This window comes from Halichoerus grypus, chromosome 12, assembly GCF_964656455.1.
Source record: "Halichoerus grypus chromosome 12, mHalGry1.hap1.1, whole genome shotgun sequence".
NCBI lineage: Eukaryota > Metazoa > Chordata > Mammalia > Carnivora > Phocidae > Halichoerus > Halichoerus grypus.
This window is the reverse complement of record NC_135723.1, coordinates 104,655,643-104,669,170: the sequence shown is the minus strand read 5'-3', so window position 1 is coordinate 104,669,170 and position 13,528 is coordinate 104,655,643. Positions and strand designations below refer to the sequence as shown.

General features: G+C 44.5%; 1 protein-coding gene across 8 annotated transcripts in view; it reads left to right on the top strand.

Annotated features, from left to right (window-relative positions):
* The first annotated feature begins 585 nt into the window (after window positions 1-585).
* The window catches only part of LMBR1 (limb development membrane protein 1), a 166,099-nt gene continuing 153,156 nt past the window's right edge, over window positions 586-13,528 (top strand). For 7 of the 8 annotated variants that reach the window (XM_078059798.1, XM_078059803.1, XM_078059799.1 and 4 more), the window contains exon 1: window positions 586-864. In XM_078059798.1, coding sequence (XP_077915924.1) covers window positions 799-864 — 66 coding nt within the window. In that variant the 5' untranslated portion in view covers window positions 586-798. Of the gene's footprint in view, window positions 865-3,218; window positions 3,244-13,528 lie in introns of those variants that run through there. The other variant, XM_078059804.1, reaches the window with a different exon arrangement.

Genomic DNA, 13,528 nt, shown 5'->3' with positions numbered 1-13,528 from the left:
TCGGAGGTCCCTAACATAAACGTCTGCGGAGGGTCTCCGGGGGGTCGTAGAACACCCCGGGGGCAGGGAGGGCGACTCTGCCGAGTTGGCAAGGGCCTCACATTCAGGGCTATCTACGCTTTCCAGGCGGGGAAACCCGGTATCAGGTCCACAGAAGCCAGGGTTCCAGGGGTCCGCCCAAAACGTGTCCGAAGCAAGTCCCTCCCGGCCTTTGACCTGCTTTGGCGGAGCCAAGTTTTCGTGGGAGACCTCCTGCTTGACCCTGGCAGGGCTCTGCCGGCGGTGCCGGGCCACGAGGATTCCCTTCTGCCGGGAACAACTGCCCCGAGACCGTGGCCGGCCGCCCACCCGCTCCTACTTCAGGAGGAAGAACCTGTTCCTGCAGACCGACCCGCGTCCCGTCCCCACCGGCTGGGTACTGGTCCTGACAGCCTGGCTCCGGCCTCCACTTTCCTGGGGGCGTGGCCCCGCCTCCCCTCCCAATAGGCCACGCCCCTCGGCGGCTCCCGTTCGCAGACGCCGCGGCGCGCTCCTCTGACGCGAAAGCGCCTACCTCTGACGTCAGGTCCCGCCCCGGCCCCGCCCCGCGCCCGCCCTCCGCAGCTAGAGCGGCTTCGCCTGAGGCGGCGGCTGGGGCGGCAGCTGAGGCGGCTGAGGCGGTTGAGGCGGCGGCGGCGGTCGCGGTAGCCGACTGTGCGGACGGCGGCCCGCTGTCAGTCTGCTCCCGTCCCGGACCGGCGGGCGATGGTGCGGCGGAGCGCGCGGACGCGGGCGGCGCGGCGGCGGGCATGAGGGAGGATGGAAGGGCAGGACGAGGTGTCGGCGCGGGAACAGCACTTCCACAGCCAAGTGCGGGAGACCACGGTGAGCCGGCCCCCGCCCCTGCGGCCGTGCTGCCAGCCGCTCCCCTGCCCCGGGCCGCGCCCCCGGCCGCCCCCCCGCCCCGCGCTCCCGGGCCCCGCGGCCACGCCCCCCGCCCCTCCCCCCGCCGCGCCCGGCGCCCCGGCCCTCGGTGCTGGCTGCCTCCTGCCCCGCGCCCCCCGTGCCCCCCGCGCCCCCCGCCTTCCGTGCCCCGGGCCCCCCGCGCCGGAGCTCCGGTGGGCGCAGCGCCGTGCCGTCGGGCCGGCGGACCCCCCGGCGGGGAGCGCCGCGCAGCACCTGCGCGGTCCCCTCGCGCCCTTCTCGGAGCGGGGGCTGCACGCCGGCCCGGCCGGCCCGCGTGCGTGCGGCACCTGGTGGCGGCCCGGCTCGGACTGCCGAGCGTCCGCAGCCCCGCTCTCCGGCTCCGCTCCCGTTAGTCAGCACCCTGCGGGTTCGGGTGGGAGCCCGGCGGTGCGGGCGACGTCCGCCGCGCTCGGGGCAGTGGTGCCGCTCCGCTCGGACGTGGCTGTGCTGCCCTCCCCCCGCACCGCAGCCCGGTGCGCTCGCGTCTGTGTCTCCGTGCCCGCTCCGCCCCGACTAGCGGCTCCCGCGTTCGGCCGCAAGCCCGGCGGCGCATGGAAAGTTCTGCTGCGGGGCGGCCTCTCGTGTCCTTCCTGGTCCTGCAGGTGGAGGTCACTTGGCGCCGCCGTAGCTCGGAGTCGGGCGCTCTGAACGCTGCGGGCGCGGGGCCGGGGCGCAGCTGCCTCTCCTCCGACGGGCGCCTCAGGAGTTCCCGGGCCGGGCTCCGGCGCGTCCCGTTTGCGGGGGCCCGTGTGCGTCTCTGGCGCGGGGCCGCGCCGCGGGGTGGGACGGCTCTTCTGCCGCTGCCCGAGGCTCGTGCCGGGGTGCGCTCCCACGGCTCCGCGTGCGGGCGGCCGCTCCTACCCGCTCCGCCTGTGCTTTCGTCTAAGCCATTGTAGCGAGCGTCTCATCGTGCTCACCGCGCAAAATTGTATTTGCGCCTCCCTGGTGAGTACTGAATTTGAGTGCCTTTTCATGTATTTATGGTCATTTGCAACTCTTGTGAAGCAGCTTCACGTCTTTTCCCCATTTTTAAATTAGTCCTTCAGTCTCTTAAATATTGATTTCCAAGTTTTCTTTATGCTTTCCGAATATGATACTTTGGTCAGATATATGTATTGCAAATTTTTTTTCCATTTTGTGGATGCTTTAACACTCAATGATCTATCTTCTGATGAGAAATTCTTAATTTTCATATAGTTCGCTTTAACAGAAATTGTTTTATGGTCAGTACTTTGTGTCTTGTTTAAGAAATCTTTGCCTACTCCAAAATTATGAAGGTATTCTCTGTGTTTTCTTTAAATGCTTTATTGATCTACTCTACCCATCCAGATCTGCAGTCATCTGGAATTTATTTGTTGTGTATGTTTTGTGGTAGGAGTCTTTTTTTTTTCCCCACCTGGATGTCCAGTCGCTTTAGCACCGTTTATGACGTTTGTCATGACTTAGGTAACTATAATTGTGGGGTTTAATTTTGTAATCCATGCTGTTCCATTGATCTATTTGTTTTTGGCTTTACTTTTTAATTAGATATTCTGTCGTTTGGGTTGAGAAAAGGACTCATGTTATAGTAGCCAGGAGCTTTATTACCTTTGCTACTCTGAAAACAACTTAGTTTTGGCACTGATTTTATTTTTTATTTTTTATTTATTTTTATTTATTTGAGAGAGAATGAGAGACAGAGAGCATGAGAGGGAGGAGGGTCAGAGGGAGAAGCAGACTGCGGGACTCGATCCAGGGACTCCAGGATCATGACTTGAGCCGAAGGCAGTCGCTTAACCAACTGAGCCACCCAGGCGCCCTTGGCACTGATTTTAAAGTTCCTTAGTTCTGCCCCTTGTCACCCCAACTTCCTCTGAACCAGCACCTCTGGGTGGTGAATGCACTCCACCCTCTACAGAAGCTGTGCAGAAGTGAACAGGCTCATTGGGTTTCCCGTCTTTGGCATTCTTTTATCAAATTATTCGTATTTAGAGTGAACATAGATACTTGAGTTTTCTCTAGGACATGTTGCCAATTCTCTTATTTAACTCTTTTTTGGTTTTGCCATGTAATGCTGTAAGTTTTACCTTTCTTTCTGATACAATATACATAGCATGTGATTAACATTTTTAAGTGTACAGTTCAGTGGCGTTAAGTACATTCACTCTTGTGCAACCGTCACCACTGCACATCTCTAGAACTTTGCTGTCATTCCAAACTGAAACTGTCCCCATGAGTCATTAACTTACCATTTCTTTCTTCTTCCAGCTCTTGGTAACCACCATTCTACTTCTGTCTCTATGAATCTGACTATTCCAGGTATCTCATATAAGTGGAATCATACAGTATTTGTCCTCTCATGTCTGGCTTATTTCAATCAGCATAAGGTTTTCGAGTTTCATGCATCTCGTAGCATGTGTCAGAATTTTTTTCCTTTTTAACATTGGATGATATTCACTTGTATGGACATAATGATATTTTGTTTACCCATTCATTCATCACTGGACATTTGGGTTATTTCTTGGCCTTTGTAAATAGTGCTGCTATGAACATGGGTGTAGAAGTACAAATACCTCTTCGAGACCTTGCTTTCAGTTCTTTTAGATATGTGCATACCGAGAAGTGGAATTGTGGGACCACATAAAAAAAAAATTCTATGTTTAATTTTTTTGGGAAAAATTGCTGTTTGCTGCAGTGGCTGTACCATTTCACAGTCCCACCAGCAGCGCTCCAGGATTCCAGTTTTTCCGCTAACACGTGTTGTTTTAAAATATAATTGTTATCCTAATGGGTGTGCAGTGGTATCTCATTGTGGCTTTTATTTGCATTTCCCTGATGGTTAGTGATGTTGAGCACTATTTTATGTTCTTCCTGGCCATTTGTATATCTTCTTTGGAGAAATATCTATTTGAATCCTTTGCCCGTTTTGAATTAGGTTGTTTTAGTTGTTGACTTTCAGGAGTTCTTTATATATTCTGGATATTAATCCCTTATTAACTATCAAATTTGCAGATATTTTCTCCCATTCTGTGGGTTGCCTTTTTACTCTATTGATAATGTTCTTTGATGCACAAAAGTTGTTAATTTTGATGAAGTTCATTTTATACATTTTTTTTCTTTTTTTGCCTGTGCTTTTGGTGTTTTATTAAAGAAATCATCACCAAATCTAATGTCATGAAGATTTCCACCTATGTTTTCTTCTTAGAGTTTTAACTCTTACATTTGGGGTCTTTGATCCATTTTGAGTTAATTTTTGTATATTGTGTAGTGTTTAACTTGTAAATACTCATGTAGTAATCCTGTTTTGTCTTTAGTATTATGAATATCTCAGAGTTCTCTTGTCAATTATTTCAGTGATGACGTAGCTAAAATCTATTAACCAGGTGGCTATGATCTATTTTCTTTCTTCCTGTTGCTGGCTTTTTTTTTTTTCCTTTTTCTTTTGAACTTCAGGTGCACAGAATTGGATTAATTATGATCCTTGGTTCATACACAGATTTTTCATTGGTTCATGTGTGACCTGCTTTTGATTAACCTATTTTTAAATAGTATGCACACATGAACTGTTACCCAGGATACGAAAGCACTGACTCGAGCTTATTAAATATCCAGCAGGAGAACTGAAATACGGACAGTAATTTATATGTTCCTGTTCTTTACACCTGCCGTAGTTGCACAGCATCACTTGTCTTTTGGTCCATCTGTTCTTCTTTAAGTAGGCTCCACACCTAGCATGGAGCCCAAGGGGGCTTGAACTCGCAACCCTGAGATCAAAACCTGAGCTGAGATCAAGAGCTGGTCGCTTAACTGACTGAGCCTCCCAGGCACCCCAGTACTCTTATTCTTTGAGTGCATTTACTTAGATGGTACCTTCCAAATGGTTTTCTTATGTTGCCACTTTCACTGATATAGCTGTTACTTTAAAATGGTCACAGATTAATACATAACAGTACCAAAATATCCTCAGAATCCCTTCACTAAATTAATAATAAATAACATTTATTGAGTGCTTACTAGGTATCTCATTTGAGTTTCACAACAAGCATATGAAGTAGGTATTTCGCAGCATGTAGCCAAGGTGGCATAGTCAGCGTGTGATGGAACGAGAGTTTGAATCCAGGCAGACTGATTTCATAGCCTGTACTATATTTACAGCCCTATAAAGTTTAAACCTCCACCATAACAGGGTTATGTGGGATCCAGCTAGGTTGGTTACATAAAATGCTTGTTGTAAGGCTAATGAAAGGACCAAGGAGAACTTAACGAAACTAGCGGGCAGGGAATTTTGGGGTCTAGCGGCACAATTTAAATTCTTCCTTATTCTGGCTATGGTTTACGCTCCCTAACTTGGCTGTAGTATTTTTGGTGCAGTTCTGGGGTTCACTAGGACTTTTACAACAGTGGAGATTTTAGGACCCTCTAATTTACTTGGCTTCCTTTTGGCCACATAGAGTGGGGATATAATGGAGATGCCAGGAATCATGCTGTCTTTACTGCTTCCCTCGGTGAGTTTACCTGCCTTTTTCTACCAGGGTCTTGCCTTCATCTCCATGGCTCACTCCATGTTCTGCAGATAAAAACTTTAGCCCTTCCCTCTTGAGAATAGAGGTTGGGCAGAAGATGGGAGCCAGTCATCAGTCTTGTATCTAAATTTGAAATGCAGTTGTCTGGAGGTCTGTAATTTTTTTCTGAGCTTTGTCACTGCTCTCCAGCCAAACACCACCAGGAATATACCTGTAGTTGCACAAGTTGCGTTGATTGCATGTTGCAGTAAGGGAAAATGCACACCATTGGGAATTGTGGGGTGTTTCAATAAGAGAGCATTTGAAAGGAACTTTTAAAAATAGGATTTGGGCTTGTGCGGGGTGATTTGGAAAGAGTTTAAAGAAATGGGGCTTTGATTTGTATTGGATGCTGTTAGGAAGCAGAGATAATTCTATGATTGAGTATCTTAATCTTATATAGAAGGAAAGAAGACTGGGTGGGGTGAAGTTAAAACTTACTGGTAAAGAAGCAAGTCATTCATGTAAGGCATGGTGGGGAGATATTTAGTCATTTTTATGATTTGGATGGTATTCATGTTTTTTGCTTTGTTCAGGCATGATTACAGAGTGATGTTGTTTATTCTTTGTCCATTATGGTCACAGAGTGCCCTTCTCTGATGTTGATGTTCTCTGAAGTTGTTTATTTTCAAGAGGAGAATCATCAGGATCTAGCTGTGAGTGCCTCACTCTGAGCTGCTGGCCAGTTTGTAGCAACAACAAGGCCTAGCTGATAGTAGCAGGCCAGCTTCCAGATGTCAGGGGCTGCTTTTCTCTTTCTCAGTGTGTTCCATAAAGTCTTATAGTGGAATGGCGTAGTAGATACAAATCCAATAGCTGACATATATTGATTTTATAACACAGGTGAGCAAAAAGGAATGGGATAGAGGCATAGAGGATTCTTTGTATTTGATTTCGCTAAACTGGGTTAAATGAACTTCTGGTAGGTGGTATAGTAGCCCATAAAGATGTTCATGTGGTAGTCTCTGGAACCTGTATGTTATCATACATGGCAGAAGGGCTTTGCAGATGTGATTGTGTTAAGGGAGAGATTGTCCTAGATTATCTGGGTGAATGCAGTGTAATCACAAGGGTCCTTATAAGAGGGAGGTGGGAGAGTCAGAGTCAGAGAAGGAGATGTGACAACAAGCGGAGGGTAGAGTGAAGCACTTTGAAGGTAAGGAAAGTGAATAGCCTCTAGAAGCTGGAAAAGTCAAGAAAATGGATTCTCCCTAGAGTTCACATCACAGAAGGAACTAGCCTTGCTGACATCTTGATTTTAGCCCGGTGATACCCATGTTGGATTTGTGACCTTTAGAACTATGAGGTGATAAATTTGTGTTAAGTGCTAAGTTGCGGGAATTGGTTACAGCAGCCACTCAGAAACCTTCATCAGGAGGCTTTGCCCTTCACTGCTCTCCTTGTGAGTATACCGCACTTCTCTCTAGTTTTGTACTTGGGGTTGAAGGAGACTGAGGCATTTTTAATTGCATGTAAGATTTTTTTTTTTTCTTTTTATTCTTTCCATCTTAAGTGATAGTTGGAAGTACATTTCCTGAGAGGTATAGGCATCCAAAGAATGCCATATCATTTCAGGACGATTTCTAGTATTAGTTTTCCTTTTGTTTCCAAGCTAATTTTATACAGTAGGATAGAATATATATTCTCTGAGAGCTGTATGCTTTTGTTTTATTCTGCACTGTATTTGTAGAAGGTAATTGTAAATATTTACTCATGGTGATACGGTTTTGAAGATTATATACAAATATAGTAGTATAGGTTAATTTTCTGAAAACCTTGGTGGTAAGATAATTCAAAGAACTTAAGACATTATAAGAAAAAACACACATGAGGCGATAAAGTTCAGAATTTATCTTTGAAAGCCCTTGTAAATGTTTTAACACTTAAGATGAAACAATTCAGAAAGGGTACACAATAAAGACAATAAATTCTAATTTTACACTGTTAATATCTGTTATCTGTTGTGTGTTAGAATTTTCAGAATCCCCTTCCCTAGAATTTCAGTGGGATCCTTGTGATGCATTTTGGATTGTTTTGAATAATATGCATTATGAGAAGTATTTCCTTCTGTCTGTTCTTTCATCCAGATGTCTTTCTGATTTTTGGCTCAGAGTTGTTGCCTCCTGGGACCCAACTCCTATCATTCCACTGGCACAGAAGAACTTGTGTGCTGGAGGTGGGAGATGCTTTGGGTGACTTTTCCCATTCGCTGCGTGTAGAACCCTAGCTCTGTGTCAGAGCACTTGTTATCTTTTATGTTCCTGTTTTTCTACTGCCCCCACAGATGGTAGTGGGATCCCTTCTGCAGCTCGGATTTGCCTTCCCAAGGTGACATTGTAAAAACGATTTCTCTGTCGTCCCACTTTACTTGTCTTTCCATTGCTGACCCATCTCCACCAGGAGTGACTTGAAATTTGGGGGTGCCAGAAATTTTTGTTTTTTTAAAAAGCTTTGTAGAATTAAATTTGCATGGACTTCAAATTGTGTGAGGGGAACTTGAAGTTGGAGAGGGAATAAAATATCATTTTCTTTTCTTTGTGGGTCTTTTTGTGGCAGGACTCATGATAAAACTTGTAGTGTTTCAGTTGTGTAGGCCATAGATTCTCTAGATAGAATTGTTAAAGTATTCTGATATTTAATTAATATCAGTTTTTCACACGTCTTCGGGGCTTAGGCTTCAGGAACATTCCACATATCCTTTAATAAATAAATTTTTTTTTTTTTTAAGATTTCATTTATTTATTCGACAGAGAGAGACACAGCGAGAGAGGGGACACAAGCAGGGGGAGAGGGAGAGGGAGAAGCAGTCCTCCCGCTGAGCAAGGAGCCCGATGTGGGACTCGATCCCAGGACCCTGGGATCATGACCTGAGCCGAAGGCAGACACTTAACGACTGAGCCACCCAGGCGCCCTAATTTTTTTAGAGAGAGAGGGAGAAAGTTGGGGGGGGAGGGGCAGGGGCAGAGGCAGAGGGAGAGAAAGAATCTTAAGCAGGCTCCCAGCACAGAGCCTGATACAGGGCTCGATCTCATGACGCTGATATCACGACCTGACCCGAAACCAAGAGTCAGATGCTTAACCAATTGAGCCACCCAGGTGCCCCCCCCACATACTCTTTAAAGTACAATTTTTGGCCTTTAGAAGTCATTCATCTAACATTATTTTAATTTTCCTCAAATCTATGTATCTTTCAAAGAGCACCATAACTAAATATGGAATTTGACAAAAAGCTGGCCATCTAGGACTGTAAGCAGGATTGTTTCACTAGCATGCTAATTCATGATTCTATAGTGATTCTATGGGATTGATGTATGAGTTTGTTGATGTTGTATATTTGAATATCAGATGTATTATTGAGGCCTATACTGTTGTTATTCATAGTGTAATATTTTCTTTCAAAACTCCAAATTTTAACTATTTTATTGAGAGCCTGAGCTTCTCTTTATTGCACAGCAGTGCTGAAAGCTGAACAAGGAGGTAGATTTGTTGGGTTTGGATTGGGGCAGTGTAGGTTCCAGTCATATATTTGCTATTTACTAGCTGTGTGATACTGGGCAAGTTCCTTAATCTCTTGGAACCTTAATTTTCTTGTCTGTGAAAATGGGAATTATAACACCTACCTTAGGGATGCTTGGGTGGCTCAGTTGGTTAAGCATCTGCTATTGGCTCAGGTCATGATCCCAGGGTCCTGGGATCGAGTCCTGCATTGGACTCCCTGCTCAGTGGGGAGCCTGCTGCTCCCCCTGCTTGTGTGCTCTCTCTCTCTGACAAATAAATAAAATCTTTTTTTTTTTTTGATTTTTTAAAATTTTATTTTAAAATAAATTCAGAGTGATAGAAAAATTGCAAAAGTAGCATGGAGAATCCTCATATACTCCTTTTTTTATTATATTATGTTAATCACCATACATTACATCATTAGCTTTTGATATAGTGTTCCATGACTCATTGTTTGCATATAACACCCAGTGCTCCATGCAGTACATGCCCTCTTTAATATCCATCACTAGCTAACCCATCCCCCTGCCCCCCTCCCCTCTAGAACCCTCAGTTTGTTTCTCAGAGTCCATAGTCTCTCATGGTTTGTCTCCCCCTCCGATTCCCCCCCTTCATTTTTCCCTTCCTGCTATCTTCTTTTTTTTTTTTTAAACATATAATGTATTATTTGTTTCAGAGGTACAGGTCTGTGATTCAACAGTCTTACACAATTCACAGCGCTCACCATAGCACATACCCTCCCCAATGTCTATCACCCAGCCACCCCATCCCTCCCACCCCCCACCACTCCAGCAACCCTCAGTTTGTTTCCTGAGATTAAGAATTCCTCATATCAGTGAGGTCATATGATACATGTCTTTCTCTGATTGACTTATTTCGCTCAGCATAATACCCTCCAGTTCCATCCACGTGGTTGCAAATGGCAAGATTTCATTCCTTTTGATGGCTGCATAATATTTCATTGTATATGTATATACCACATCTTCTTTATCCATTCATCTGTTGATGGACATCTTGGCTCTTTCCATAGTTTGGCTGTTGTGGACATTGCTGCTATAAACATCGGGTTGCACATACTCCTTCGGATCCCTCCATTTGTATCTTTGGGGTAAATACCCAGTAGTGCAATTGCTGGGTTGTAGGGTAGCTCTATTTTCAACTTTTTGAGGAACCTCCATACTGTTTTCCAGAGTGGCTGCACCAGCTTGCATTCCCACCAACAGTGTAGGAGGGTTCTCCTTTCTCCGCATCCCGCCAACATCTGTCGTTTCCTCACTTGTTAATTTTAGCCATTCTGACTGGTGTGAGGTGGTATCTCATTGAGGTTTTGATTTGGATTTCCCTGATGCTGAGTGATGTTGAGCACTTTTTCATGTGTCTCTTGGCCATTTGTTTTTGTTTTTTTTTTTTTAAAGATTTTATTTATTTATTTGACAGAGAGAGACATAGTGAGAGCAGGAACACAAGCAGGGGGAGTGGCAGAGGGAGAAGCAGGCTTCCCACGGAGCAGGGAGCCCAACGTGGGACTCGATCCCAGGACCCTGGGATCACGACCTGAGCCGAAGGCAGACGCTTAACGACTGAGCCACCCAGGTGCCCGTCTGTTGGCCATTTGGATGTCTTCTTTGGAAAAATGTCTGTTCATGTCTTCTGCCCATTTCTTGATTGCATCATTTGTTCTTTGGGTGTTGAGTTAAGTTCTTTATAGATTTTGGATACTAGCCCTTTATCTGATATGTAATTTGCAAATATCTTCTCCTATAATGTCGGTGGTCTTTTGGTTTTGTTGACTGTTTCTTTTGCTGTGCAGAAGCTTTTTAACTTGATGAAGTCCCAATAGTTCATTTTTGCCCTTGCTTCCCTTGCCTTTGGCGATGTTTCTAGGAAGAAGTTGCTATGGCTGAGGTTGAAGAGGTTGCTGTCTGTGTTCTCCTTTAGGATTTTGATGGACTCCTGTCTCATTTAGGTCTTTCAGCCATTTTGAGTCTATTTTTGTGTGTGGTGTAAGGAAATGGTCCAGTTTCATTCTTCTGCATGTGGCTGTCCAATTTTCCCAACACCATTTATTGAAGAGACTGTCTTTTCTCCTTTGGACATTCTTTCCTGCTTTGTCAAAGATTAGTTGACCATAGAGTTGAGGGTCCATTTCTGGGCTCTCTATTCTATTCCATTGATCTATGTGTCTGTTTTTGTGCCAGTACCATACTTTCTTGATGATTACAGCTTTGTAATAGAGCTTGAAGTCTGGAATTGTGATGCCACCAGCTTTGCTTTTCTTTTTCAACATTCCTTTGGCTATTCGGGGTCTTTTCTGGTGCCATACAAATTTTAGGATTATTTGCTCCATTTCTTTGAAAAAGGTTGATGGTATTTTGATAGGGATTGAATTGAATGTGTAGATTGCTCTAGGTAGGATTGACATCTTCACAGTATTTGTTCTTCCAATCCATGAGCATGGAACGTTTTTCCATTTCTTTGTGTCTTCCTCAATTTCTTTCATGAGTATTTTATAGTTTTCTGAGTACAGATTCTTTGCCTCTTTGGTTAGTTTTATTCCTAGGTATCTTATGATTTTGGGTGCAATTGTAAATGGGATCGACTCCTTAATTTCTCTTTCTTCTGTCTTGTTGTTGGTATATAGGAATGCCACTGATTTCTGTGCATTGATTTCATATCCTGCCACTTTACTGAATTCCTGTATGAGTTCTAGCAGTTTTGGGGTGGAGTCTTTTGGGTTTTCCACATAAAGTATATCATCTGCAAAGAGTGAGAGTTTGACTTCTTCTTTGCCGATTTGGATGCCTTTTATTTCTTTTTGTTATCTGATTGCTGTGGCTAAGACTTCTAATGCTATGTTGAATAGCAGTGGTGATAGTGGACATCCCTGCTGTGTTCCTGACCTTAGGGGGAAAGCTCTCAGTTTTTCCCCATTGAGAATGATATTCGCTGTGGGTTTTTATAGATGGCTTTTATGATATTGAGGTATGTACCCTCTATCCCTATACTCTGAAGAGTTTTGATCAAGAAAGGATGCTGTACTTTTTTTTTTAAAGATTTTATTTATTTATTTGACAGAGAGATAGAGAGAAGAGCACAAGCAGAGGGAGTGGCAGAGGGAGAGGGAGAAGCAGGCTCTGCACGGAGCAGGGAGCCCGATGTGGGACTCGATCCCAGGACCCTGAGATCATGACCTGAGCCGAAGGCAGACGCTTAACCATCTGAGCCACCCAGGCGCCCAGGATGCTGTACTTTGTCAAATGCTTTTTCTGCATCTATTGAGAGGATCATATGGTTCTTGTTCTTTCTTTTATTAATGTATTGTATCACATTGATTGATTTGCAGATGTTGAACCAACCTTGCAGCCCAGGGATAAACCCCACTTGGTCGTGGTGAATAATCCTTTTAATGTACTGTTGGATCCTATTGGCTAGTATTTTGGTGAGAATTTTTGCATCCATGTTCATCAAGGATATTGGTCTGTAATTCTCCTTTTTGATGGGGTCTTTGTCTGGTTTGGGGATCAAGGTAATGGTGGCCTCATAAAATGAGTGTGGAAGTTTTCCTTCCATTCAGAAGAATAGATATTAATTCTTCTTTAAATGTTTGGTAGAATTCCCCTGGGAAGCCATCCAGCCCTGGGCTTTTGTTTTTTGGGAGATTTTTGATTACTGCTTCAATTTCCTTAGTGGTTATAGGTCTATTCAGGTTTTCTTTTTCTTCCTGGTTCAGTTTTGGTAATTTATACATCTCTAGGAATGCATCCATTTCTTCCAGATTATCTAATTTGCTGGCATATAGTTGCTCATAATATGTTTTTTTTTTTTAATTTTTTTATTGTTATATTAATCCCCATACATTACATCATTAGTTTTAGATATAGTGTTCCATGATTCATTGTTTGTGCATAACACCCAGTGCTCCATGCAGAACGTGCCCTCCTCAATACCCATCACCAGGCTAACCCATCCTCCCACCCCCTCCCCTCTAGAACCCTCAGTTTGTTTTTCAGAGTCCATTGTCTCTCATGGTTCTTCTCCCCCTCCGATTTCCCCCCCTTCATTCTTCCCCTCCTGCTACATTCTTCTTCTTCTTTTTTTCTTTCTTAACATATATTGCATTATTTGTTTCAGAGGTACAGATCTGAGATTCAACAGTCTTGCACAATTCACAGCACTTACCAGAGCACATACCCTCCCCAGTGTCCATCACCCAGTCACCCCATCCCTCCCACCCCACCCCCCACTCCAGCAACTCTCAGTTTGTTTCCTGAGATTAAGAATTCCTCATATCAGTGAGGTCATATGATACAGCTCATAATATGTTCTTATAGTTGTTTGTATTTCTTTGGTGTTGGTTGTGATCTCTCCTTTTTCATTCATGATTTTATTTATTTGGGTCATTTCTCTTTTCTTTTTGATAAGTCTGGCCAGGGGTTTATCAATCTTGTTAATTCTTTCAAAGAACCAGCTTCTAGTTTCGTTGATCTGTTCTACTGTTCTTTGGTTTCTATTTCATTGATTTCTGCCCTGATCTTTATTATTTC